This window comes from Hyaena hyaena, unplaced genomic scaffold (assembly GCF_003009895.1).
Source record: "Hyaena hyaena isolate Hyena2069 unplaced genomic scaffold, ASM300989v1 scaffold_1832, whole genome shotgun sequence".
NCBI classification, from domain to species: domain Eukaryota; kingdom Metazoa; phylum Chordata; class Mammalia; order Carnivora; family Hyaenidae; genus Hyaena; species Hyaena hyaena.
This window is the reverse complement of record NW_024082469.1, coordinates 99059-124792: the sequence shown is the minus strand read 5'-3', so window position 1 is coordinate 124792 and position 25734 is coordinate 99059. Positions and strand designations below refer to the sequence as shown.

At 35.4% G+C, this 25734-nt stretch overlaps 3 protein-coding genes across 4 annotated transcripts; 2 read left to right on the top strand and 1 right to left on the bottom strand.

Annotated features, from left to right (window-relative positions):
• The first annotated feature begins 2068 nt into the window (after positions 1 to 2068).
• On the top strand, positions 2069 to 5457 carry LOC120226804 (olfactory receptor 4P4-like). Of its 2 annotated transcripts, XM_039224968.1 has the most exons (2): positions 2069 to 2972; positions 5435 to 5457. In XM_039224968.1, the coding sequence occupies exons 1-2, from the start codon at positions 2069 to 2071 to the stop codon at positions 5455 to 5457; spliced, it is 927 nt and encodes a 308-aa protein (XP_039080899.1). The 2 variants fall into 2 exon arrangements, with proteins under 2 accessions (XP_039080899.1, XP_039080900.1); XM_039224969.1 differs by lacking the exon at positions 5435 to 5457 and having other exon boundaries at positions 2069 to 2995.
• An 8294-nt stretch (positions 5458 to 13751) lies between these two features.
• Positions 13752 to 14726, top strand: LOC120226800 (olfactory receptor 4P4-like). Its single transcript, XM_039224965.1, has one exon. The coding sequence runs from the start codon at positions 13752 to 13754 to the stop codon at positions 14724 to 14726; it is 975 nt and encodes a 324-aa protein (XP_039080896.1).
• A 2204-nt stretch (positions 14727 to 16930) lies between these two features.
• Positions 16931 to 17869, bottom strand: LOC120226799 (olfactory receptor 4P4-like). The gene has a single exon (XM_039224964.1). The coding sequence runs from the start codon at positions 17867 to 17869 to the stop codon at positions 16931 to 16933; it is 939 nt and encodes a 312-aa protein (XP_039080895.1).
• Positions 17870 to 25734: the final 7865 nt, after the last annotated feature.

Sequence of the window (25734 nt, the reverse complement as noted above, 5' to 3'; positions counted from 1 at the left end):
CCGTAAATGAATTTTATAATTGGTGGGTGACACAATTAACTTAATTTCTAAAAGAGAATAATGGGAGAATTTAAAAATTAATTGATAAGAAATTGTAGCTACAAGATTAGTGCAGAAGATATATCACAGCATTTAAAGAAAGATGATAAGGATTAGAGATGCATTTTGAGGCCAAAATTTATACCCCCCAAAAAAAAAATTCCAATTGAATTATGTGGTTACCATTCTATGTTCTTTCTTTTTTAAATTTTATTTATTTATTTGTTTGTTTGTTTGTTTAGAGAACATCAGTGAGAGAAGGGAATTGAGAGAGGGAAAGAGAGAATCCCAGGAAGACTCGGCACTCACAACCTGTTCGTGGGATTAACGCCACAAACTGAGAGATCAAACCTGAGCCAAAATCAAGAACCAGACGCTTAACTGACTGAGCCACCCTGGAACGCCTGTTACTTTTTCATTAGCCCTGAGGCTCAAAATAAGTTAGCATAAGCTATGGCTAGCCCCAACTGAATTGCATGTCTTTTCATATATCAAATCTTGTAGGTTCAGTATAATTGCTGAATGATGAAGAGAATGAGAATGAAACTACCCATATTCATTCATATTCATTCTATGTATTTTTTATGTACTTTTTTAAAAAAACTTTTTTAAAGATTTTATTTTCTTAAGTAATTTCTGTACCCAAGATGGAGTTTGAATTTACAACCCCGAGACCAAGAGTTGCATGCTCTACCAACTGAGCCTGCCAGGTGACCCTGTATTTTCTATATACTTTTATTTAAAGTCTCTTCTATTTAAAACTAAGTGGTTTGCTTAGTACAGACCCCAAAGTTATTTTGCTACTCTAAATAATTTATTTTCTACATGGGAGTCATATTTATTGGACTTAATTATTGACAACTTTACTGATTTGGCAACACTAGCACTAATATAATAAAATCTCAGCAATTAGTACCCCTTTGCTTAATAAAGCAAGAGCCATTTTTTGATTGAGTTTCTAAACCATTTTGTGGCAAAGTTAAGTCAAATTTCCTTATTTTACAAGAGAGATAATTTAAATTTAAAAAAATTGATTGGTATCTAAATTCACACTCTAGTATAATTAGTAATGGAGCTGGGGTCTCAACTGTTTGTCTTCATATAAACCGTTTCCATAAATGTTTTCTTTGAATTATGCAGTATCAAGATTCTTTGGCAAAGGTATGCATTGGACAAATATGGAAGAGAAATTTGTACTATAATTCAAACTACTGTGAAGAAATTGACTTGCAAATTATGACACATTGAGTCAAAAGCAAAACCATAAAGGTAAAACTGACTTCTGCTCTTCTTTGTAGTTTTTACTTTACTTTACTCTGGGTTTCATTTAAGTATATGATTTTATCGATGTGCCTATAAAAGTCAATATACTTTTGATATAAAATGCCATCATTTTACTGTCCCTAAGTAAATGTCACTAAGAAAAGATAAATAAGCAATCAAAAATTATTCAGACCAATTCAGGGGCCTCTTGCAAAGACTTTTTTGTCTTCCACTTTGTAAAAATGTATGTATCATCTATAAATCTTTAGTTTTATTTTCTACCTCATTCTGAAACTATTTGGGGGAAGCATAAATTCTACTAGTGACTGCTGCCAAGCTTTACATTTGCTTCTATATCATTTAACAAAAACTTTGATGAATTATACTTGCATCTTTAACAGATTTGAGTTTGTAAGGACCCAGAGATATATCCTTTCCAAAAATTTGTTGTATATTCCTTTAGAAGTGGAAGACATTTGGCTAAAACATTCTTTTAAATTTACTGATTAAATGCATTCATTTTTATTAATGCCAAGATTGAAAAAAATGCCCTGGAAGACTGACCTATGGAAATCATCATGAGACTAATCAGAAAAAAAACCGCCTACATATTAGATTTTATTTTTGCAAATGCTAGGATCATATCCATTAAATGTACTTTCATGTTATTAGTGCCATCATCCATATTTTCTATGCACATTTCTGACACTGACTTGTGTGTTATGTCTTCTCAGGGATCTGTTACGCATTTTTACTGCACTGGATCATGGGAAATAGAAATAACGTCACTGTGTTTATTCTCTTGGGACTATCTCAAAACAAGAACGTTGAAGTCCTTTGCTTTATATTATTTTTATTTTGCTACATTGCTATTTGGATGGGAAATCTGCTCATAATGATTTCCATCACATGCAGTCCACTCATTAACCAACCCATGTATTTCTTCCTTAATTGTCTCTCACTTTCTGACCTTAGCTACACATCAACAGTGACACCCAAACTTATGATTGATTTGCTGGCAGAGAGGAAGACCATTTCCTACAGTAGTTGCATGACCCAGCTCTTTATCCTCTACTTTCTCGGAGGCATCGAGATCTTCATTCTCACGGGGATGGCCTATGACCGTTACGTGGCCATCTGCAGGCCCCTGCACTACATGGTCATCATGAGCAGACAGAGGTGTAACACAATCATCACAGCCTGCTGTACTGGGGCATTTATACACTCTGCCAGCCAGTTCCTTCTCACCATATTCTTACCCTTCTGTGGCCCCAATGAGATAGATCACTACTTCTGCGACGTGTATCCTTTACTGAAACTGGCCTGCACTGACACGTACAGAATTGGTCTCTTGGTAATTGTTAATTCAGGTCTGATTGCATTACTGACTTTTGTGATTTTGATGGTGTCCTATTTTCTGATATTATACACCATCAGGGCTTACCCTTCAGAGAGCCGCACCAAAGCTCTGTCCACCTATAGTTCCCACGTCACAGTTGTGGTTCTGTTCTTTGTGCCCGTTCTCTTCATTTACATTAGACCAGCCACAACTTTCCCAGAAGACAAAGTCTTTGCTCTCTTCTACACCATCATTGCCCCCATGTTCAACCCTCTGATCTACACGCTAAGAAACATGGAGATGAAGAATGCCATGAAGAAAATGTGGTTTCATTGGTTTTCAGAAAGGGAGTAACTTCTATGAAAAGCATTCTAGAATTTCACTTTAGGCCTCCACTCTAACCCTGGAATTAATAAGAAATGATATACAGAGAGTATATAGTGACTGCAAAGCTAGCCTCAGTCTGGAGCTCAGAAACTTTAGCTTTTTCAGGACTTCTTCTGATTGGACAATTGTATTATTTTAGAATGCTTTTTCTTCCTTTTTTAAATTTAAGTATTATTGACATACAATATCCTATTAATTTCAGATGTATATCACAGTGACTCAATGTTTTTATAGATTTTGAAATGATCCCCAAAATAAGTCTAGTTACCATTTGAATACAATATTATTGATGATTGGGCAATTTTCATTTATTTTTTCAATTCATTCTTCCTCCATTTTTGAATACGTGTCTCAACTTCTCCTTAATATGATAGTCTATTGTGAAGGTATAATAATGTCTTTTCTTCCCTCCTCTTGACTTCCACTGCCACTAAAAACATGTTCCTATTGAAAGAAACTAATAGGAAGCCTCCCGGTAGATAAGAAATATAGGTGGATTTTACTACTGGCATCTCAGAAGAGAGTTTATAAAAGCAGGTTTTTGAGCTGAGGGAAATGGGTACATGAGCTATGTGGCATTCATAAATACTCTTTTGTATGGTATTTGAAGCTCTTTATGAAAGGAGCTCATATTTATATTTTTATTGAACAAGAGGCTGCTACTAAAGTAGTCTCACTCTCTCCTTCCAAAAAGGAAGCATAGCATCCTCAACATTCTTGACAAAGTTAATTTCAATGTTAGTTTCCTTTCTATGTCAGGTTACAATCTTCTTTGAAAAATCTGTAACACTAAGAGAAGATTGTAAAATTACTCAGTACATTGCTACATTGCTCCAAATGTCTTTGTTCCTATAATTGCTCATGAAACTTTAGTAAATTTTTATACCTTTACTTCTTTCCCTTCCTACTCATTCTTTTCCTTAATTTCAGGCTAACCTTTATTATTTGGGTTCATTATCTACTAATGTGAATCATAGCTTCATTCCTTATATTCTGAATCTTTAATGGTCTTGTCATTTTTCTTTTTCTTTGTTTTAAATTAATTTTTTACTATTAGTTATGGACATTTTAAGAAATGCCCTGAGTTCAAGATACTGGTCATCCATACACCATTGTGTCAAACAAACAAATCCGTTCTCCTCATCTATACCAATAGCTCCAGCCCCTTTCTGTCTTTTGGTCTAGTAGAGGCAGGAGGAGCCCAAAATGTCCAGGTGACAACTTCATTTTCCAATTCGACAACTTCATTTTCCAATTCAATAAAATAATTGTTGTGTTCCCTGATGAAAGCATAACCTTTAGAAATAAAACTTATAAACTGGCTGAGCTGAAAAATGCTGGCACAGGAAGCAAAAATTCTATAAAGGATTTTAGGATAATAATAAAGGAGGTCCTGGCATATACATTCTTTGATTCCATGAAATTCTATAACTGTTTTATCATGACTATGGATTATAAAATCATATATTGGTTAACACATTGTTAAAGATGTAACTCTGGCTTTTCAGGGTGCTGTTTCTGAATTGGCACTCTGTTCAGTAAGCCATTTCTTCATTGCTTCTAATCAGTTACTTAAGAGAAATGGGGTATGAATTGTCTCCTAGGGCTACCAGAACAAAATACCACAGACTATGGCTTAAACAACAGGAATATATTTTTTTCAGTTCTGGAGTCTGGAAGTCCAAGGTCAAAGCACTGGCAGGTTTAGTTTCTCCAAAGATCTGTGTCCGTGGCATATAGATGACTGCCTTCTCTGTGTGTCCTCACATGGTCTCTCTGTGCACACAGATTCCTGGTACTTATTTTGGGTGCCCAAATTTTCTTTTATATATATATCTTATAAGGATATCTATCATATTGGATTAGGACCCACCCTTAAGGCTTCATTTTAACTTAATTGCCTCTTTAAAGGCCTTATCTCTAAATAATCACATTCTGAGATACTTGGATTTAGAGATTCAACAAATGAATTTTAAAAACCATAATTCAGTCTATAACAGAGTATATAGTAGGTACAGTGAATTTCTGTGTATATGTCCACTACCGTGCTTCTTTTTTTAATTTTTGTAATGTTTATTTTTATTATTTTGAGAGAGAGAGAGAGCACACTGGGGAGGGACACAGAGAGAGAGGGACACACAGAATCTGAAGCAGGCTCCAGGCTCTGAGTGATCAGCACAGAGCCTGATGCGGGTCTTGAACTTGTGGACTGTGAAATCATGACCTGAGCCGAAGTCGGATGATTTACTCACTGAGCCACCCAGGTGCCCCTAGCATGCTTCTTTTGCTCTGAAAATAAGTTACTTGATCAGAATCAATCTTAAGTGAAATAACATGGTGGTGAATAAGGCATTCCATAAGTTGATGCATTGTGCTGCTGGTACAAGCATTATAAGTAGGAAAGACAAAGAATGTGTCTATTTCTCTGAAGACAAATTCTGTTTCTTCCGTGATGGAAGGTTTTCACTGTAGTCGACTTGCTACCACAAGATCAAGTAACTGAGGAGTCTCCCTGAAGAATGTTGGGCTCTCAATGTTGGTGTGACAGACAGCAACATTTCTTAACTAGTCCATATTGAGAGACCATATGTGGAATTTTATGTTCAACAGCTTGTCTGATGTCTGGGCCCACAGCCAGTGTCAACTGCCAGACATGTAAGTCAAGATGGCCCCAGATGACTTCAGCTGCTACCTAGTGAGCACCCACAGCCTTTGAGTTTTCTCATTGTGGAGCATAGCCAAGCCATCCTCCCTATGCCTAAATTCCTGATCCATAGAGTCCAAGTGCATAATACATTGGTTGTTTTACACAACTAAATTTGGTGTTGTCTTACATAGTCATAACTACAAAGTAGTCACAGAAGCCAGATGAACCTTCATGAGGTAAATTTCATATTGTTCATCCCTAGCAATAGCATTCATAGGGATGCTTCCTAGGCCACAATGGTCACTTTAGACCTAGACGAAAGAGTTTGAACTTGGGGAGCTGGGAAAAGAGGATGGCTGAGATCCATGAAATATATAATCTTGTCTACCATCTTTGAGAAGTTCATCTGCAGTAGACACCACATAGTAAGCATTTGTGTGGCACACCTTTTGTCCATGTGGTCTATTCATATATTCACATCTTCTACTCATGCTTTCTAAATGTCTAAAAGCCAGTAAAACTATTAGCAACTGCCATGAATTGGAACAGATCTATGCCTCTAGTTATTTCTTGGTCTGTACAAAGTGGACAACAAGATGCGCTGGCTGGGGTTTTGCTGACTAAGAAGGTTTCCCTTAACCCCTATCATTTTTGGGACATTCATTTTTGGGGCTTTAATGCTATAACATTCCATTTCAGTTGGTGCCAAATCTCCATCTAGAACTGAATATAAACAGATAGAATCATATATCTCCTCTTCGGTCAACTCCCCATAAAGCTACACGTGCTGACTGAGATAAAGGAGATGAAATCACAGGAATCATATCAAAGTTTCCTGAGCCAATCAGACCTTAAGGAAATAAACATCATGGTGCCAGGAAATAACTCAGGTGAGGTTATTATATATTATATATTATATATTATATAACCTCCAGGCCATGGGAATCTGTTCTACTCTGGAAAGGAGTAAGAAGCAGACTCTGTTTGTACAGAGGTTTCAGGGCATTTGGGTGCTTAAAATGCTCAGATTCAACCCCATACTATCTTAGATTTCAGTTTCCGTTTCCTTTTTAGGGATCTGTTGTTGACTTAAGAGACCTTAGAGGCTGTACTTTTCAGTTTCTTTTACAGCCCTGCTGTGCTTATGATCAAACCCATGACTTCATTTTCCTCAAGGTCTGTGTTTTGGCTTCTGGAGACAAGAGCTGCAACAGAAAATCTCTCATCCTGATAAGCTGTGTAGGCCAAGTAATAGCTACTATACCCGTTATATTGGCTTCTGATACCAACAATAGAAGGCAGCCCATTTCACAATCCTCATAATTTTGTACTGCCCACACAACACATCATTCAAGCCCCGAAGACATTGTGAATCCCAATACATTGCTGTTTGTGGAAAATCAGTTAAGTGTTTTTATGTGGAAAATAAGATGTTCTCTTCAAGCATAAGGTGCAAATTGTTATAGCAGAAACATTAAATTATAAAAGTTTTCTCTCAAATTACTAACTTATTTCTTCCACATAACAACTAAGTATTTTTTTCTACAGATAAGAATAACAGCTTACATGGTTTTCAATGTTATTCAGGCCATGGTTGCTCTGATGCACCCAAATTCCTAACTTTTTTTTCTAAATTAGTCAACATATTCTTCTTCTCTTGTCCTGACCATAAGCAGTGCATCTTTTTCAGACATATTTAGTCTGTCTCAATTCTTTACTCATATTGTTCACCCAGAAAGTCCCCAGTTAATGTTTTGCATAATCTATAGTTGACCCTTGAATAATGTGGGGATTAAGGATGTGTATAACTTTGGACCACAGCCTCTAGAATTTAACTACTGTTAGCCTACTATTGACTGAAAGCCTGACCAATAACATGAACAGTCAATTAACACATATTTTGTATGTTATACATGTTATATGTGTTATATACTGTATTATTACAATAAAATAAGTTAGTTATTAGGGAAATCCTAAGGAAGAGAAAATACACTTATAGCACTGTATTATACTTATTGTATATTATGCTCATATAATATAGGAGTATACTCATATAAGTGAACTCACATAGTTCAAGCCCATGTTGCACAAGTGTCAATGGTACTATTATGTACAACTCAACCTTTATTTAGTTATGCAGCCTATTCTAGCCATTTTGACCATGTTTTCCATTGTATATATCTTTTTAATTGATTGCCTGGATTACAAAAACACCTTATTTATTTTAGAGGAAAATCTAAGGTTTTTTTTTTTTAATCTTTTTGAGAGAGACAGAGAGCAAGCAGGGGAGGGGCAGAGAGAGAGGGAGACACAGAATCAGAAGCAGGCTCCAGGCTCTGAGCTGTCAGCACAGAGCCCGATGCAGGGTTCAAACCAATGAACTGTGAGATCCTGACCTGAGCTGAAGTCGGACACTTAACCGACTGAGCCACCCAGAGGCTCCTATTTAGCACAAATCTTCATTGTGGTATTTGTAGGAGAAAGTACTATAAATTTACACCTGATCTCAGAGTTAAATCTGCGGAAAGTGATTGCCAAAGTGGGGGCCAGAGGAGGAAGTAGGGCCAATGGATGTTCAGTAGGACACAAGCAGCTTGCCACCCACTGTTCCATCAATTTATTCTGCACTAACACAGACTTCAACACCTGGCCTTAGGTTTCTTTGCCATTTTCTAGTTCAACCTCTGTAGAGACAGTATTCTCAACTGTTTCCTCTGAATTCGTTTCAAAAGAAAATACATGATTTATGGCCTATCAATATCGAATAGGAGTGAATTCTTGATTTGTGCTCAAACTCCTCAGGGTATAAAATGTTATTAACTACAGTGTAACTGTTTTTTTAAGGACTAAAGAGGAACTAAACCATTTCAGCTGTACACCGGCCAACTTTTCTTTTGGGAAATGTCTCATCCCATAGAAAAAGTGAGAGGAAGGTCTCGGGTTATGATCTCCCAGGTAACTTCCTTTAAATAACACTCAGAAATTAAACAGAATTATATATACATGTCCAATGCTGAAACCAGTGAATAGGTACCTTATGAGTAGAAAACACACAAAAGTATTTTTCAACATAAATGTTAAAGATGCTTTTATTTCCTTTTAGTTTCAAAAATCAGGAGAGTATGCTTCTCCTTATAAGAGAAATAGGAAAGTCCCAGAACTGAGACTTAAATGGGCTGCTATGTGATGAAATTTATTAATCTTCAGCAGCAAAATTAAGCATTTATTTCGATTATGTTGAAAACACTAAATGTCACCTTTTATTCAGAGATAAAGAAATTTATCCATGAGATAATCACCTGGTAAGTAACAATGCAACCAACTTATGATAAACATGGTTTTCAAATTTTAAAAAGCTTATATACAGCATAAATTAAAATTTTATCTATATATATGCTGATTTTATAGGTTCTTTTCTCTGTTTTCTTCAGGTCTTGTAAATATTTTATATAGCAATTTTCCATTACATTAGTACTGAATTCAATGAATGATTGTTACAATAACCCTCAGCAGATGTCAAAATGAAACAGCATTTTTCTTTTTCTGATATGAGTTTTAGGGAATTCATGAAGGAAATAATAATAATAAATAGGATCCTAAATAATAGGATTCATGTCATATATGGAGTGTAAAAGTAATAATAATTGGTAGATCAAGTGAGCACCTTGAAATTTAGGCAAAAGAAAGAAAAATAAAGACGGAAGAGGTACAAATTAAAAATAATACAAACAATGCAGTAGAGTGGGGATACATTACTCCCCCACTTCCTTTGCTATTCTGTATGTACAATTAGTAATTAAGATTTATGATTTGTTATGATTTGAAAAACCTTAATTTCAGAGGATTCTGGACATCAATGTGGAACAAATCTGATGAGAGTGAGAACAGAGTGAACAATAAAACAGAAAGGAAATATAATTAGTTCATTCAAGACTGGGTACTGGTGCTCAGAGAAAACTTTGGAGCTGTTGTCAAAAAGTTAGCTCAATCTTGATTTCCTGAGTGAGGTGACTTGGTTACAGAAAGAAATAACAAAAAATAGGTAATATGTCCCAGGAATAATTCTAATAATAATTTGAGCTTGACAACCAAATTATCAGTATCTAGATGGTGAAAATCACTAAAATATGCTTAAAATTAGTCTTCAGAAGCTAACAATATTTTATCCAAATTGTAAAGAGACTTGGTTTCCTATCTGCAAAATAGAGATAATGAAAGAATCGCTGGGCCTTTTAGGGTTAACAATGCATGCAGAAGATTTAGAACTGCCTATAGAGTATGGTAAGCACTAAATAATATTAGACGTTATCATTATTTCTCTTTCATATCTGTGAAAGACTTTACTAATGATAGCAGTCTGTTTGATATAAACTGCAATAGCTTATATTTTTATCTATTAACATTGCAGTGTACTTTTGTTTACTTTTTCCCATTATATATTGAGTACCTAATTTATACATAATGATATGAGGAAAAGCAATGTGAAAGAGAAAATAATTAATTCCTGTTGCATACTTGGTATCTGATTATGCAGCTAGGGAACATTGATGTTGGGAATGCCCATGTTAAAAAGGGAAAAGCTGCCAGACAAGTTAATTACCTTACTCCAGACCATATGGCCAGATCTCCAGCCTGGTCTTTTGTGTGAGTCCAAAATGAATCCACTGACTGTAGAATCAAATTATCAAGGGTAAGAAGAATACGAGGCCCTGTCATTGCCTGGATGATGAATTGCCTTGAATCAATGTAATGAAAATTATTTCCTGGATGTTCAAATTTAAATTTTAATAATGAGATAAATGGAAGTATTTCAGGGAGGGTTAGTGACTTAAAGATCTCCACAGGTTTAAAGAGCCAACAGTTGGGGTGCCTGTGTGGCTGTTGGTTAAGCGTCTGACTTTGGTTCAGGTCATGATTTCACAGTCTGTGAGTTCAAGCCCCATGTCGGGCTATGTGCTGACAGCTCAGAGCTTGGAGCCTGCTTTAGATTCTATGTCTTCTACTTTCTCTGTTCCTACCCCACTCATGCTCTATTTCTCTCTCTCTCTCTCTCTCAAAAATAAACATAAAAAAATTTAAAGAGCCAACAGTTGTATACATTTTCCAGTGCTCATCAAGACAATCCCCTTCACCTACTTCACACATCTCCTCATCCATCTCCCCTCTGGCAATCACCAGTTTGTTCACTCTATTTAAGAGTCTGGGCTTTCTGTTGTTTGTCTCTTTTTTCTTTGTTCATTTTTTTGGTTTATTAAATTCCACATATGAGTGACATCGTATGGTATTTGTCTTTCTCTTATAGACTTATTTCACTTAAAATTATATATTCTATGTCCTTCCATCTTGTTGCAAATGGCAAGATTACATCTCGAAACCCTTATTTCATGCAATTGATTTGAAACTTTGAAAATATCCATGTAGTATAGAGAAGGAAAGTGTATTTTACTTTATTTTATTTTATTTATTTTATTTTATCAAAGTGTTACTTTAGTTAACAGATTAGAGAAAGGAGGAGCCAGGAGGAAATGAAGAAACCCAGCTACAGTCATAGCTCACACTCTGTGTTTGTGCTGTTAGTCCTTCTGGCTCCTGTTACCAGGTTCTCTTTTTAAGTCACATAAACATGAAATCAGGATTTTATAAATCTAAAATTCAGCGACTTTAATATTAATAAAGGAGACATTATATATATATTCATATAATATGAACGTTTTGGAAATGTAAGTTGTAATTTAAATAGCATGCTTATGAATTCTTTGGGAATCTGATGATATATTGGAGAATTGTCATGAAGAAATGTTCAACTGAGGTAAACAAGGGAACCAGGAAGACATTGAATTATTTGCCCATTTTGCCAGTTTGAGATCTAGTTAACACGAGAGAAAGAGCAACAGAGACAGAAAGACAGAGTTTCAAACTATCCAGCTTGTTAATTAATGAAATTTTTCAACTCATATTTTTTTCTCATGAAAATCATGTTTTTCTTCAAGGCTATCTGAAGAAAAGTATTAAAAATGAGCTTAGATTCTTGGAAAGGACTAACGGTAAACTTTAACTATAGAGGCATATCGGCAAATTAATTGAAAATAAACAAAACAAAACAAGAAAACAAAAAAGGGGCACTTTGGTGGCTCAATCAGTTAAGGGTCCAACTCTGGCTCAGGTCATGATCTCCCAGTTCATGGGTTCAAGGCCCGTATCCAGCTCTGTGCTGACAGTCCGGAGCATGGAGCCTGCTTCGGATTCTGTCTCCCTCTTTCTCTTCCCTCCCCCACTGTGCTCTGTGTCTCTGTCTCTTTTAAAAGTAAACAAACATTTGGGGTGCCTGGGTGGCTCAGTCGATTAAGCATCCGACTTCGGTTCAGGTGATGATCTCACGATTCGTGGGTTTGAGCCCCGTGTCGGGCTCTGTGCTGACAGCCAGATCAGAGCCTGGAGACTGCTTCAGACTCTGACCCTCCCTTGCTCTTGCTCTCTCTCTCTCTCTGAAATAAATAAAACATTTAAAAAATAAATAAAAATAAACATTTAAAAATTTAAAAGAAAATAAACATACTATTTAAAGTAAAGCTATTTTTAAAAAATATCTTCTATATATTTTTTCTGATGACAGAAATACTGAGAATATATGTAATAGCCTGAAAAATAGTCCTTGGGGTTCACTTTTTATGAAATTGTCATTATTTCTGTAAGAAATAATCCAGTCACCTTAAAAATATAAAAAGAGGGGCACCTGGGTGGCTCAGTCGGTTAAGCATCAGACTTCGGCTCAGGTCATGGTTTCACAGTTCATGGGTTTGGGTCCCACATTGGGCTCTTTGGTGACCACTCAGAGCCTGGAGTCTGCTTCAGATTCCCTGTCTCTCTCTCTCTGCCCCTCCCTTGCTTTTGCTCTGTCTCTCCAAGATAAATAAACTTTAAAATAATTAAAAATAAAACAAAGAAAAATGGTGAAATAAGAATGATTTATTAATCCAAGCTTTAATTTATTAAAAAAAAATGAAAACAAAAACCGATGATTGAAGTCGAGTGTATGTGAAGCAAGGGCCATACATGCCTGCTTGTATTGCTCTGGCTTAGCCTCTGTCTCTCAATATTAAGTATTTCTTTTTTTTTCATCTCTCTATTTAAGTCAAAAGAAATGTCACAGCCTCAGCTGGCATCATGTTTTCTTTATTGCTGTCTGTAATGTTAACAAATATTGAATGGTTTCAATCCAGAATCAGGACTTAGAGTGAGGCAAGTGAGCTACTCATCTTGTGTGCAAACAACTGAACAATGAAGATAATAAGATTTTTACACAATATTTAAAAAAATGCAAATTCCACCATAAAAAACCCAGAAGTTTATTTATTTATTTTTCCAAGTTTGTTTTAAGGAATTCCCGTTAGTTAACCTACAGTTTAACATTGGTTTCAGATGTAGGATTTTTTCTTAAATGTTTATTCTTCAGAGAGAGAGAGAGACAGAGACAGAGAGCCAGACTTGTGAACAGGCGAGGGGCTGAGAGAGAGAGAGAGAGAGACACAGAATCTGAATCAGGTTCCAGGCTCTGAGCTGTCAGCACAGAATATGATGTGGGGCTCAAAAACACGAATCAAGGATCATGACTTGAGTCGTAGTTGGATGCTTAACCGACTGAGCCACCCAGGCGCCCCAGTAAAGACAGGATTCTATCTTACAATTGAATACTTCATTTCACTTGTTTGGGTTTCAGTCTGGCTCTTTCAACCTATCAAGCAGGTGAGTTACTCCAGGAAAAGAAATGCATTCCCCCTAAGCTCACCTTTTGTATCTTCTACATAAGATGTTTGTGCATTTTTGTTTATGACATGAGCAATTGTGACCATTAATATTATACCTTTTCACTCTGAAAAGTAATATTATATTATGTGGTAAGCCTATTCATAAAAAGCTTAGAGTTACTTTAAAGTATACTATAGGAAGCTCATTAAATAAATGAATTTATTTTTACAACACTCATTCGAAGTCACACCATGCTCAGTCACTATTTCTCATGATGATTTGTCATTTTTTTTTTCAGGCAAACCTGTTGAGACTTAACTGCATTAGACCATGGAAAATATGAACAACGTCACTGAATTTGTTCTGTTGGGACTTTCTCAGAACAAGAAAATTAAAAACTTGTGCTTTCTTCTATTTTTATTTTGTTACATAGCTATCTGGATGGGAAACTTGCTCATAATGATTTCTATCACATGCAGCCCGCTAATTGATCAACCCATGTATTTCTTCCTTAATAACCTTGCCCTCTCTGATCTGTGTTACACCTCAACAGTGACACCCAAGCTAGTCACTGACTTGCTGGCAGAAAGTAACATGATTTCTTATACGAGCTGTATGGTTCAGCTATTTGTCATGCATTTCTTTGGGGGAATTGAAATCCTTATTCTCACAGGGATGGCCTATGACCGGTACGTGGCCATCTGCAAGCCCCTGCATTATACCATCATCATGAACAGGCAGAGGTGTTACACCATACTCACTGCTAGCTGTACCGGGGCGTTCCTGCATTCTTTTTTCCAGTGTCTCCTTACCATCAATTTACCTTTCTGTGGCCCCAATGAAATAGATCACTACTTCTGTGACGTGTATCCTTTGCTGAAACTGGCCTGCACAGACACCTACAGAGTTGGGATCCTAGTGGTTGCCAATTCAGGCATGATGGGCTTGGTGACCTTTGTGGTCTTGGTGCTGTCTTACTTATTGATATTATACACCATCAGGGCTTACCCTGCAGAGAGCTGCACCAAAGCTCTGTCCACCTGTAGTTCCCACATCACAGTTGTGGTTCTGTTCTTTGTGCCCGTTCTCTTCATTTACATTAGACCAGCCACAACCTTCCCAGAAGACAAAGTCTTTGCTCTCTTCTACACCATCATTGCTCCCATGTTCAACCCTCTGATCTACACATTCAGAAACATGGAGATGAAGAATGCCTTGAAGAAAGTGTGGTGCCAGAAACTATGTTTTATTGGATGGCAAATCATCTGTCACTTTCCCTCCTCATTACATATCCCACATACCTGATATTCATTGTACTTGAAACACCATGAACCCTGCTCTAAGAAAAATAAGTGTAGAAATTGGTGTTAGTGATATTATATTTAAGTTCTCTAAGCCATGAACTTTGCTCTAAGAAATATAAGCGTAGACATTGGGGTGACTACACTAATATAATAATTTACCTTGAAATATTTTCTTTTTTCCTTATTGATTTACTTCTTATTTATATTTTTCCCTTGTAGTCTGAGTCCTCATTTCCTTGCTGAAGTTCTGTTACATTTTGATATATTTTTCCTTTAGATTCTATCCATAAGACTTTCAGACTTGCTATCTGAAAGTCCCCATTCTAATATCCCTATATTTTGGATTCATGAGTGTAATCTTCATGTGTACATAAACTGCATTCTTACTAACCACCCCAGACATAAAGTTTCCTCCTTCTGTTCTCATTGAAAAGGAGCATCGGAAACATAGAATCATATTTTCCACTTAGCTTGTTAGTTTCAATATTCATTGCAATAATTTTAAAAGCAAAAATTATTTTAATAGGGTCTAAGGAATAATGGTTATACAAAATTGGAAGATTTTGCTAAAATGACTTAATCAGATCATTTAAAAACTATAGCATTTTAATAATTATAAGTATATTTACCATAAAAATCCCCTCTATCTAGTAATGAAAAAGAGGTAATAAATCAGGTAGCCATACAATTTACTCTCCAAACTGAGCCTCCTTTGAGCATAAAAAAGTTTATCAGGCTTGCCAGCAAGAGGCAAATCTTCACACTAACCAGATCAAAGATTTCACTTTTTTTTTTAAAGTCTCTCTCTTTTTTTAATGTTTATTTATTTTTGAGATAGAGGGCGAGAGAGGGGAGAGCCAGAGAGGGGGACATAAGATCCAGGATCCGTAGCAGGCTCTGTGCTGACAGTAGGAAGTCCGATGCAGGGCTGGAGCTCATGAACTATAAGATCATGATCTGAGCTGAGATCATGACCTGAACCAAAGTTCGATGCTTAGCTGACAGAACCACCCAGGTGCCTAAGATTTCACTCTTGATGGTTACATGTGTAAAAGAAAAAGTAGAAGGGGCACTTGGTGGCTGTCAGTTAAGCATGGGATTTTTGGCCTCAGCTCAGGTCTTCATTCAAGGTGGTGACTTTAAGGCCTATGTTGGGTTGCACACTGGGTGTGAAGCCTACTTAAAAAAAAAAAAAGAAAAGAAAAAGTAGAAGATGGAGTCAGAGAAGATTTTCAGACTAGATACAACTGAGGAATCCTTTATTAAAAAACAAATAAAACAAAATGAAAAAAACACATAGTTGAGTGAGTGAATCCAACTTTTCCAAAGATGTACTTCTTTCCATTAAGTTCCAGAGAACTGCTTAAACATTCCATTCCCTCTCACTCATTGACTCACTCTATCATCTATTTATTATTTATCCATCTTTCTCTTTTTCTATCTATCATCATCCTCTATCTACCCCATCGCTAAATCTGCTCTATATTTTACATCAAACATTATTTTTGGATTATTTTAAACTTGAATTTAGACGGCAAATGAAAATATTTTACTTTGAAAATATCCTTAGTTTTGAAGGATTTATATTTTCTTCCTCCTTTCTGCAGCATAAGTAGTTGTGGTTGCTCCTTGATCATATATACTTAATGACAAATCAGTTAAAATAGCTTAAGTTCAGCAATACTAATCATTGCCACCCATACACTTTTTGGAGTATTTTGTCTGGATGATTGGATCCAGGGTGGAATCCCGTCTTGTCTGTATGAAGCCAGAATATTTAGAAGTAGAAAAATAAGGAGGGAAGGTACATATCAGCAGTGTCTAACGTCTAAGTGGGTCATTAAGCCATCAAGGTGGTTCCTATAAGTGATGAGAAGCAGATCTATGTGACAAGATATTTATATATTCATCCAATAAATATTTATTGAGCTCCTAATATGTGATATAGAATTTGCTGGCTACTAAGAAATTAGCAGTAAAATAAATATGACATGACCCTAGTTTCATGGAACTTAAAACTTAGCGAAGGATGAAAACAAGGGAAGCACATCAGGAAAGGAATATGAAAGAGTAATCCACTGATGGCATTTTGCTATTTAAGGCTTGCCTTTTACATGTTCTGACTAATTTTTCTGTTGGCAAAGAATCAAAGAAAGGGGGTATGTAATGAGAAGATACCCATTTACATTTAAAGATGGAGAGCCTTCAAATCATTGAGTTCCGTTTCCAAAACCTTCCATTGCACCAAACTTTCCTTATGGCATTTTTCATCTCTGTGTTTCTAAGTGTGTAGATCAGAGGATTAAGCATGGGGACAATAATTGTGTAGAAGAGTGTGAACACCTTATCTTCCGGTAAAGTTGTGGCAGGTTTAATGTAAACAAAAATGACAGGGGCAAAAAACAGAATGACAACTGTGATGTGGGAGCTGCAAGTGGAAAGTGCTTTGTGGCGGTTCTCTTCAGAATATGCTCTCACGTTATACAATATCATAAAGTAGGAGGCCATCAAAACCACAAAGATCACCAGTCCCATCAGGCCAGAATTGGCAATGACTAAGAAACCAATTTGGTGTGTATCAGTGCAGGCGAGTTTCAACAAAGGGTATACATCACAGAAATAGTGATCTATTTCATTGGGGCCACAGAACGGTAAAAAAATTGTCAGAAGAAATAGGCCAAGGGAATGCAGAAACCCGCCTGCACATGATGCTCTGAGAATTGAGTTACATCGTTGCCTATTCATGAGGATGGTATAGTGGAGTGGTTTGCAGATGGCCACATAGCGGTCATAGGCCATTCCCGTGATGATGAAGACCTCGACCCCTCCAAAGAAGTGTGTGGTAAACAGCTGTGTCATGCAGTTTTTATAGGAAATGACCTTCTTTTCTGTCAGTAAGTCAGTCATTAGTTTGGGTGTCACAGTGGAGGTGTAGAGGAGGTCTGAGAGGGAAAGGTAATTAAGGAAGAAGTACATGGGTTGGTTAATTAGCTGACTGCAGGTGATAGAAGTCATAATAATCAGATTCCCCAACCAGATAGCTAGATAACAGAGTAAGAAAAATAAAAAGCAGAGGATCTGGACTTTCTTATTCTTAGAAAGTCCCAAGAGAATAAATTCAGTAACATTATTCCTATTTTCCATGAACTGATGCTCCAGAAACGTATCTGAAATGACAAAAATAATGAAGCAAATCATTTATGAGAAAATGGACATCTAATATCCAATTAAAATGGCCTAATGCATGTTTTAAGACCTTAGCCATGTTGAGATCTATTGAAATCACTCATTCATTTAACAAAATATTTTCAAATATCTAGTCCCAATACTCTTCCAAGAACTTTGAATAATAATAAGATGAATTAAACAAAGTCCCAGTTTTTGTGCAATTTGCATTCTTTTGTGAGAAAATAGGACATTATACTCCCTAAGAATAAAAAAGGGGACATGAAATAGTGTTAAGTATTTATTCAAATACTAGGTCAAACTATACATATTAATGTAAATAGTGTTAAATATTAATTCAATCAATGTTAAGTACACATAAGGCACCATTTTAGGATGTAAAATGGAGGTAACCATAGCATTTACTTAAACAGATGGTTTCTAATGAGATCACAAAAATGGTGGAGGACATGTGACTGATTTATACAATGCTGGACACATAGTCAATGTTAAATAAATATTAACTAAAGAAAAAAACTAGGAGTTAAATAACTATTAACTAAAGAAAAAACGGACTCTGTGCTGAAAGCTCAGAGCCTGGAGCCTGCTTCAGATTCTGTGTCTCCCTTTCTCCCTCTCCCCCTCTCCTGCTCATACTGTCTCTCAAAAATGAATAAATGTTAAAAAAAGATTAAAGAAAAAACTGGGAACTACACAGTGTGCTGTGGGCTTGAAGGAATAATACAATACTAGAAATAACCATTAATCCACTAATCAAGTAATTCGTGATAGAACTAAAAAGGAAGTAATTTTTCTAAGTTGCTCTGTAATTTTGGGGGTTTGTAAGAAGAAATAAGTATATAAATCACTCCATGAAATTGTTATATTACTCGACTTATTTGTAGCATAATGTATCTATACTTCTGATTTTCCTATTTCTTTCTCTTGCAGGATTATAGAAAAACCAACCTTAGTTTTAAAATTTTATTCTTGGTTCAGTAATTTTTATTTTATTTTTTTAAATGTTTATTTATTTATTTTGAGAGAAAGAGAGAAAGCTGGCACTCAAGCAGGGGAGGGGCAGAGAGAGAGGGAGAGAGAGAATCCCAAGCAGGCTTCATGCTCTCAGTGCAGAGCCTGACATGGGGCTCGATCTTATGAACCCTGAGATCAGGACATAAGCCAAAATCAAGATTTAGATGCTTAACCAACTGAGCCACCCAGATGTCTCTGGTTCAGTAATTTTTAAATGAATTAAAATATGTTTATATATAACTGATACCTTCTGCTTTTCTGTTTAACTGGATGTATTCTACTACAAGTAAAATTAAACTTAATGATAAGAGGCATTTCATTGAAAAATATATATATTTTTTACTTTTTTAACTTTAGATATAATACTTGAAAGTCAGCGGTACTTCTTTATAAGAAATATATATCCGGGGTGCCTGGGTGGCTCAGTCAGTTAAGCGTCTGACTTCAGCTCAGGTCATGATCTCACCATGGCTCGTGGTTTAAGCCCCACGTCGGGCTCTGTGCTGACAGCTCAGAGCCTGGAGGCTGCTTCGGATTCTGTGTGTCCCTCTCTCTCTGCCCCTCCCCACCTCAAGCTCTGTCTCTCTCTGTCTCAAAAATAAATAAACATTAAAAAAAAGAAATATATATCCTTAGTGCACAAATTCTTCACTTTATATCAGGTTATGTTATATCCAAGATAAATTAATTTAAATGTTTAAGTAAATTATTAACAATAGCTTATTCATTATAATTACACTATGAAGATTTTAATTTTCCAATTTACACTCTTTTTTTATTGTCCAAAACTTTTACCATGAACTCTTATTCATTTTTAGAAAAATATATATTTTATAAATAAAAGTGTATTTTATATTTCTAATGTGTATGATTTAAATTAATTTGAAAGTGTATTTGTAAATATGTCCATTTATCCTTTAAATGTAGTTTAAAATATTGAAGGATTATGCCCACTAGATCCTGGAAGCCCACTTAGATTTTTATAGCAAACTAAGGTCAGGGGTTACACTGAAAATTATTTATCCTTAAGTGAGAATTTATTTAGAAACAAAGATGTGTTAATATTTATCAAATTTCTTTTACTTGAATGATAACACCCACAAATTCTGTTCAAATTTGCTGAATAAAAGGAATGTTTCAATTCTGTGTCAATAATACCAAAGGTCTTGCAATGTCAGACAAACAAACAAGGGTTCGGAAAATTCCAAAGCTTTACACAATTTTAAATATTGCTGTCACAATACTGTGACTCAGAGTCGGATGAAGAAATGATATGAAGATCAATGTAAATTTCATTTTAATTACTCCTTAATTTTTCTACTTATCTACTCTTTCAAAATAAGTAATGTTTCAGAAAAGTTATTTGGATTAGCTTTTTTTCAGGTTCCCTAAGTTGGAAATATCATTAAAGGAAAAAGTAGTCTCCTTTAATTTCAAAACAGGATCCTCAAACACCATACAATAAAATAATGGAGCTTGCTTTCCTCCTTCATTTGCTTCCTTACCTTCTTAGAAAGTCTATCCACAAAAGTGGGTTCTATAAAATAATTTCTGGAGTGCCTGGGCGGCTAAGTCAGTTAAGCAACCCACTTCAGCTCAGGTCATGATCTCAAGGTTTGTGGGTTCGAGCCCCGCTTCAGGCTCTGTGCTGACAGTCAGCTCAGAGCCTGGAGCCTGTTTTAGATTCTGACCCTCCCTTGCTCACTCTGTTTCTCTCTCTCAGAAATAAATAAAACATTAAAAAAAATAAAAAGATAAAAATAAAATAAAACAATTTCTATAAAATATAGAAACTTTATATATGATTCTATGAAATAATTTCTTCATATTCTCTCAAATAGAAGCAGCTATACTACGTTCCAGGTAATTATCTGGTGAGTGTACTATAGTAATAGCTCTTTGCCCATTCTGTTAATTGTTCATTCCCTAGGTTTTCAGACTTTCATCCTTATGATAAAGAAGTTGGATTCGATAATCTCTGAAGTTCTCGCTCTCCCGACTTTGACTATATGTATCCTGATTCTCCATTAGTTTGGGGAAAACACCTGTCTGCCTCCTTCATGCCTTCCCTGCTCCACTGGATACACTGAAATTATAGAAAATATAATATTAGCAAGTCCATTACCATTTCTGTGCCTCAGTTGACTTCTCTGTATAACTGAAGTAACAATAATACCTCCTTATAGGAAGATGTTTTGAAATAATAAAGTTAGGGGTACCTGGGTGGCTCAGTCGGTTAAGCATACAACTTCGGCTCAGGTCATGACCTCACAGTTAGTGGGTTCGAGCTCTGCTTCAAGCTCTGTGCTGACAGCCAGCTCAGAGCCTGGAGCCTGTTTCAGATTCTGTATCTCCCTGTCTCTCTGACCCTCCCCTGCTCAAGCTGTCTCTCTCTCTCTCTCTCTCAGAAATAAATAATAAGCATTAAAAAATGAACTAATAAAGTTAATAAATGTGAAATTTCTTAGAACACTGTCTGGAAAGTATTAGACATTCAATAACTGTTAGCCACCTTCTACAATTACTAAATGTAAAATCAAAGCCCTAGAGAAAAATATAAGTACACCAGATAAGAAATTGTTATCTGATACTCTCTGCTCTTCACAATATTAGCAATAACAAACTTTGGAGATGGACCCTAGTTCTGAACATAGCTCTGATACTTAAATTCAGGATTCTTCATTTCCTTGAACATTTTCTTCCTTCATCGATAAAATGAACACTGCAGTGCCTAACTTACAGAATTACTGAGAAACTCAAGTAAAATAATGCATATGAAGATCATTGTTCAAAAACACACTAGTTGCTCCTGTTTCCTCCTTGCAACTTCCTTCAGTGTTATAAATGTAGGAGGTGCTCAGGATATTCAAGAGGTAGGAGGTCCCTCTAATTAAGAAGTTAGTTCTTCTTAGTAGTTCTGCAGCTACCTAAAATAAGATAGGATCTTCGTTCCAAAATTCATGGAAAAATCTTGGGAAAAATATGTAATCTCATTTTTTTTCATTTATAACACGAGTAATACTGTAACTGTCAGGTCTATTATAAGTATTCAATGAGTTCATTTACGTAAAGGCCTAGTACAGAACCTGGTATATAAAAAATCAGATATTCAATAAATATTTTAGCATTAATATTTTCATTTTTGCCATATCAGTGGACACAAATATAAATTAAAAATAATAAGTCATTATTATAATTTTTGAATAGCTTATTAAAAACAAATAATATTTCAACAAGGATAAATGAAGGTTAAGTAGATAAGACATAGTATAGTTTCCCTGCTATAAACAATCTGTTCTTTCTTACCCAAGAGCTGAGGTTTCTCACATCAGGGTTAATATTCTCTCTTAAGTACAAAATCTTTCCCTCCTTGTCGTTGACCTTCAACCCAGAAACCTGTAGAGCAACTTCTTGCTTACTACAGTCATTTAATACTTCTATTTTCTTTCTTTTGGATTCATCAACCCTCTCTAAATTAGATAGATGTTCAATTCTCCTTTCACCCTGAAAAAAAAAACAAAAACCTGTCTATATTAAACCTAGACAAAGAGAAACATACCCTTAGGTATTATACATTTGAGTATGTTGCCTGAAAATTTTGCCATACAATGTTGCTTCTTCAGTCTTAGAATCATACCAGCATTTTTCTTTTTAATCATTTTATATTCTGTGCAGGGACCTGCTGAGCCAGTCCATTCGTCTTCATATTCAATTATCCTCAATCATGGAATATCAAGGGCTAATGAATGATATTTATGATATTCTAAATAAAGCAAAACAAATAAACTACAAATATTTTGATAGCTGTTGAGGACGTGACACTGATAATTAGAGCACGTGACACGCAAATCTTCAGTCCACCACAGCTACAGTGCTAGAGATGGAAGGCAAGGCAGAAATTTCCCCAAATAATAAAGATTGTATTTTTAATGATTATGAATGTTTTTCCATTCAAAGATTCCATAAAAACATTAGATACTAATTATATTCAGAATGATTTGAGTATTCTTTTGAAGTAAAATGACTGGTATGTTTATGAACTGGATTTACCTTACCAGCTGCTTCGCTGAACAGACAGATTTCCTACAAGCTGAGGCTTCCCACCTAAAATAAAATTGGAAAAAAAATTAACGTTGCTTTGCAATAATAAATCTCAATTGCATAAAGTCTTATGAAAGAACTCTTGTGATATATCAACAGTACAGATACTATGGTAAACTGAGCCAAATTTTAGAAATTTGCATATTATATTTTCATTTCTAACAAAGAAATGTGTCTCTCTGACATTCACCTTTGTTTCTAAAAATTATATATATAAACCTTAATATAAGTATATATACTTTTTGATATTTATATATTGATGTATTCTTATATATAATATATCTACTTTTGTATATCAAATTGATATTTAAAGTGAGTTTTGAGAAAAGATGTTATATAGAAGAGCTCTGAACATCTCTGAGGGTTTAGGAGTTTCCCATCAGTATACTTTGCCACAAATATAAGCCATTGCTTAAATTTCTCCCTAACAATAATGACAAAGTTAATAATTATGTTTCCCTAATGCATCAGTATCCAAAGCACTGAGATTAGATGTGGGAAATGGGACTAGATGGAAACGTTGTATATAATGTTCATATGTCAGGACAGGGCAGAGGCGGGGGGCTGAGAGAGTCTGAGGAGAGCTCAAATGAGAAGCACCAGAGAACCCTATGACCCAGATAAAAAGTACAGACTGTAGACCAAGGTTAAAGATTTATTTTTTTCCCCAGAAAAACTAGCTTATTAGGGTGTTGGAATTTCTAACTGATGCTCGGAAAAGACTCCTTTTCTTTGCAACTATTCTTCCATGAAGCTTGTCTGCCCTCATGGGTTCTCTTGCCTGGTGTGCATGTAGCTAGGAAATGTATCTTTTCTTGGCAAACTCCTTTCTTAAATTATATTATTTTATATATTTTATATTATTATACTATTAACATTTTACAAATGTGTATTTTTGAAAACACAGAGAAAAGATTACAACAAATAAAATGGTATCCTCAATTACTTCATTTAAAAAATATTTACTGTCACCGGGGCACCTGGCTGGCTCAGTTGGTTGAGTGTTCAACTTTGGCTTTGGTCGTGATCTTGTGGTTTATGAGTTCAGGCTCCATGTGGGGCTTGCTACTGTCAGCACAGAGCCTGCTCAGGATCCTCTGTCCCCTTCTCTCTGTCTCTCCCTGCTTTCACTCTCTCAAAAATAAATAAACATGATAAGCATGTATATTTACTGTCACCCACACCTAAAAAGTGTGGGTTGGATAAAATTCAGTGTAGAGAATGCATATGGCGGTAGACAAAACAGTCTCTGCCTTCAAGGAGTCTAGAGACTAAAAAAAGAGGCAGATAATAAACAAACCAAACAAATATATAAGTACAAACAACATATTTAAAAGCAAAGAACAGGGAACTCTTAGTCTTTTTTTTTTTTTTTTTTAAACATATGGAAACCTTATTGAACAGTGTAACTTTGACTTTATGTTATTTGGCTACTGCTACTTGGTTGTCCCTTGAATTTGTGTTCAAGTAATTCTACAAGACAATTATATTTCCTTATCTTTTTTTTATATTGAAAGAAATCTTTATATTTGTTCTGAAACTGCAATGACACGATTAAATCAACTTAAAAATTTTACTTTGTCTTTATTGTCTGCCCGAAAGCTTAATAGAAATTCTCATTGTTATTGACATTGTTTTAAACAGCAGATGTCTACGAATGCATCTAATTTTATAAGTTTTTAAATTTCAGCAATATTTTAAGATACCTGCATGCTCCAAAACTTAATGTTCATGTTTTATTCCTCATTTCAAGAAAGTTATATGTAGTGGGAAATTCCTTTAATCTATTTGTGTTCTGAAAGTAATAACAGAAAGAGTTACAATTCTATCAGTATATCTCAATTTCTTGATTTGAAATATTAATTATAATCTTTATGTAGGCAACGGATGTGTATTTGGGGGAAGGTGGGAGGCTCTATACTCAGATTGCCTCGTTTCTTTTTTTTTTTTTTAAGTTTATTTATTTATTTTGAGAGAGAAAGAGAGCATGAGCAATGGTTGGGAAAGAGAGAGTGTGCACGCGTGTGAGAGAGAGAATCTCGAGCAAGATTTGTACTGCCATCATGGAGCCTGATGGAGGGCTTAAACCCACAAGCCAGGAGATCATGACCTTAGCTGAAGTCAAGAGCCAGACACCTCTCCGACTGCCTGGTTTTAAAGAACATATGTTCTACTGGTTCTGAGAGTGTTTACTATAGGTTTAAAATAATAAATGGATTTGATATCACAGTAAAATATTTTAAAACTCTACAATATTCAGATGCTGGTAAACATAGACTACATTTATATTATCCTGCACTCCTGATGACAGCATTAAATTCTGTTTCTTCAAATTTATTTCAATGCTTTAAGTTTATCAGGTATTACATTGTTAAACTCCTTTGTTATTTCTCAATTTAACATGTAGAGAGAGATAGAACACAAGCAGGAGAAGAGCAGAGAGAGAAGGGGACACAGAATTTGAAGCAGGCTCTGGGCTCTGAGCCATTTGCAGAGAGTCTAATGCAGGGCTCAAACTCATGAACTGTGAGATCATGACCTAAATTGAAGTTGGACCTTAACCCACTGAGCCACGGAGGCACCCCTATAACTTTCTTTAAATCAACCAATGGCTGCAATAATTTTGTGAAGCATGACCCAAACTTGGCATTAGAGATAATTTTTTTGCTCTTAATTTAGTGAGAAAGGCACTAAAATTCTGTGAGACA

Coding starts and splice junctions, on each gene's coding strand:
- LOC120226804 (XM_039224968.1), top strand. CDS start 2,069: ATGGGAAATAGAAATAACGTCACTGTGTTTATTCTCTTGGGACTATCT. Junction 2,973..5,434: donor CATGAAGAAAATGTGGTTTC/ATTGGTTTTCAG, acceptor AGTAGGAAAGAC/AAAGAATGTGTCTATTTCTC.
- LOC120226799 (XM_039224964.1), bottom strand. CDS start 17,869: ATGGAAAATAGGAATAATGTTACTGAATTTATTCTCTTGGGACTTTCT.
- LOC120226800 (XM_039224965.1), top strand. CDS start 13,752: ATGGAAAATATGAACAACGTCACTGAATTTGTTCTGTTGGGACTTTCT.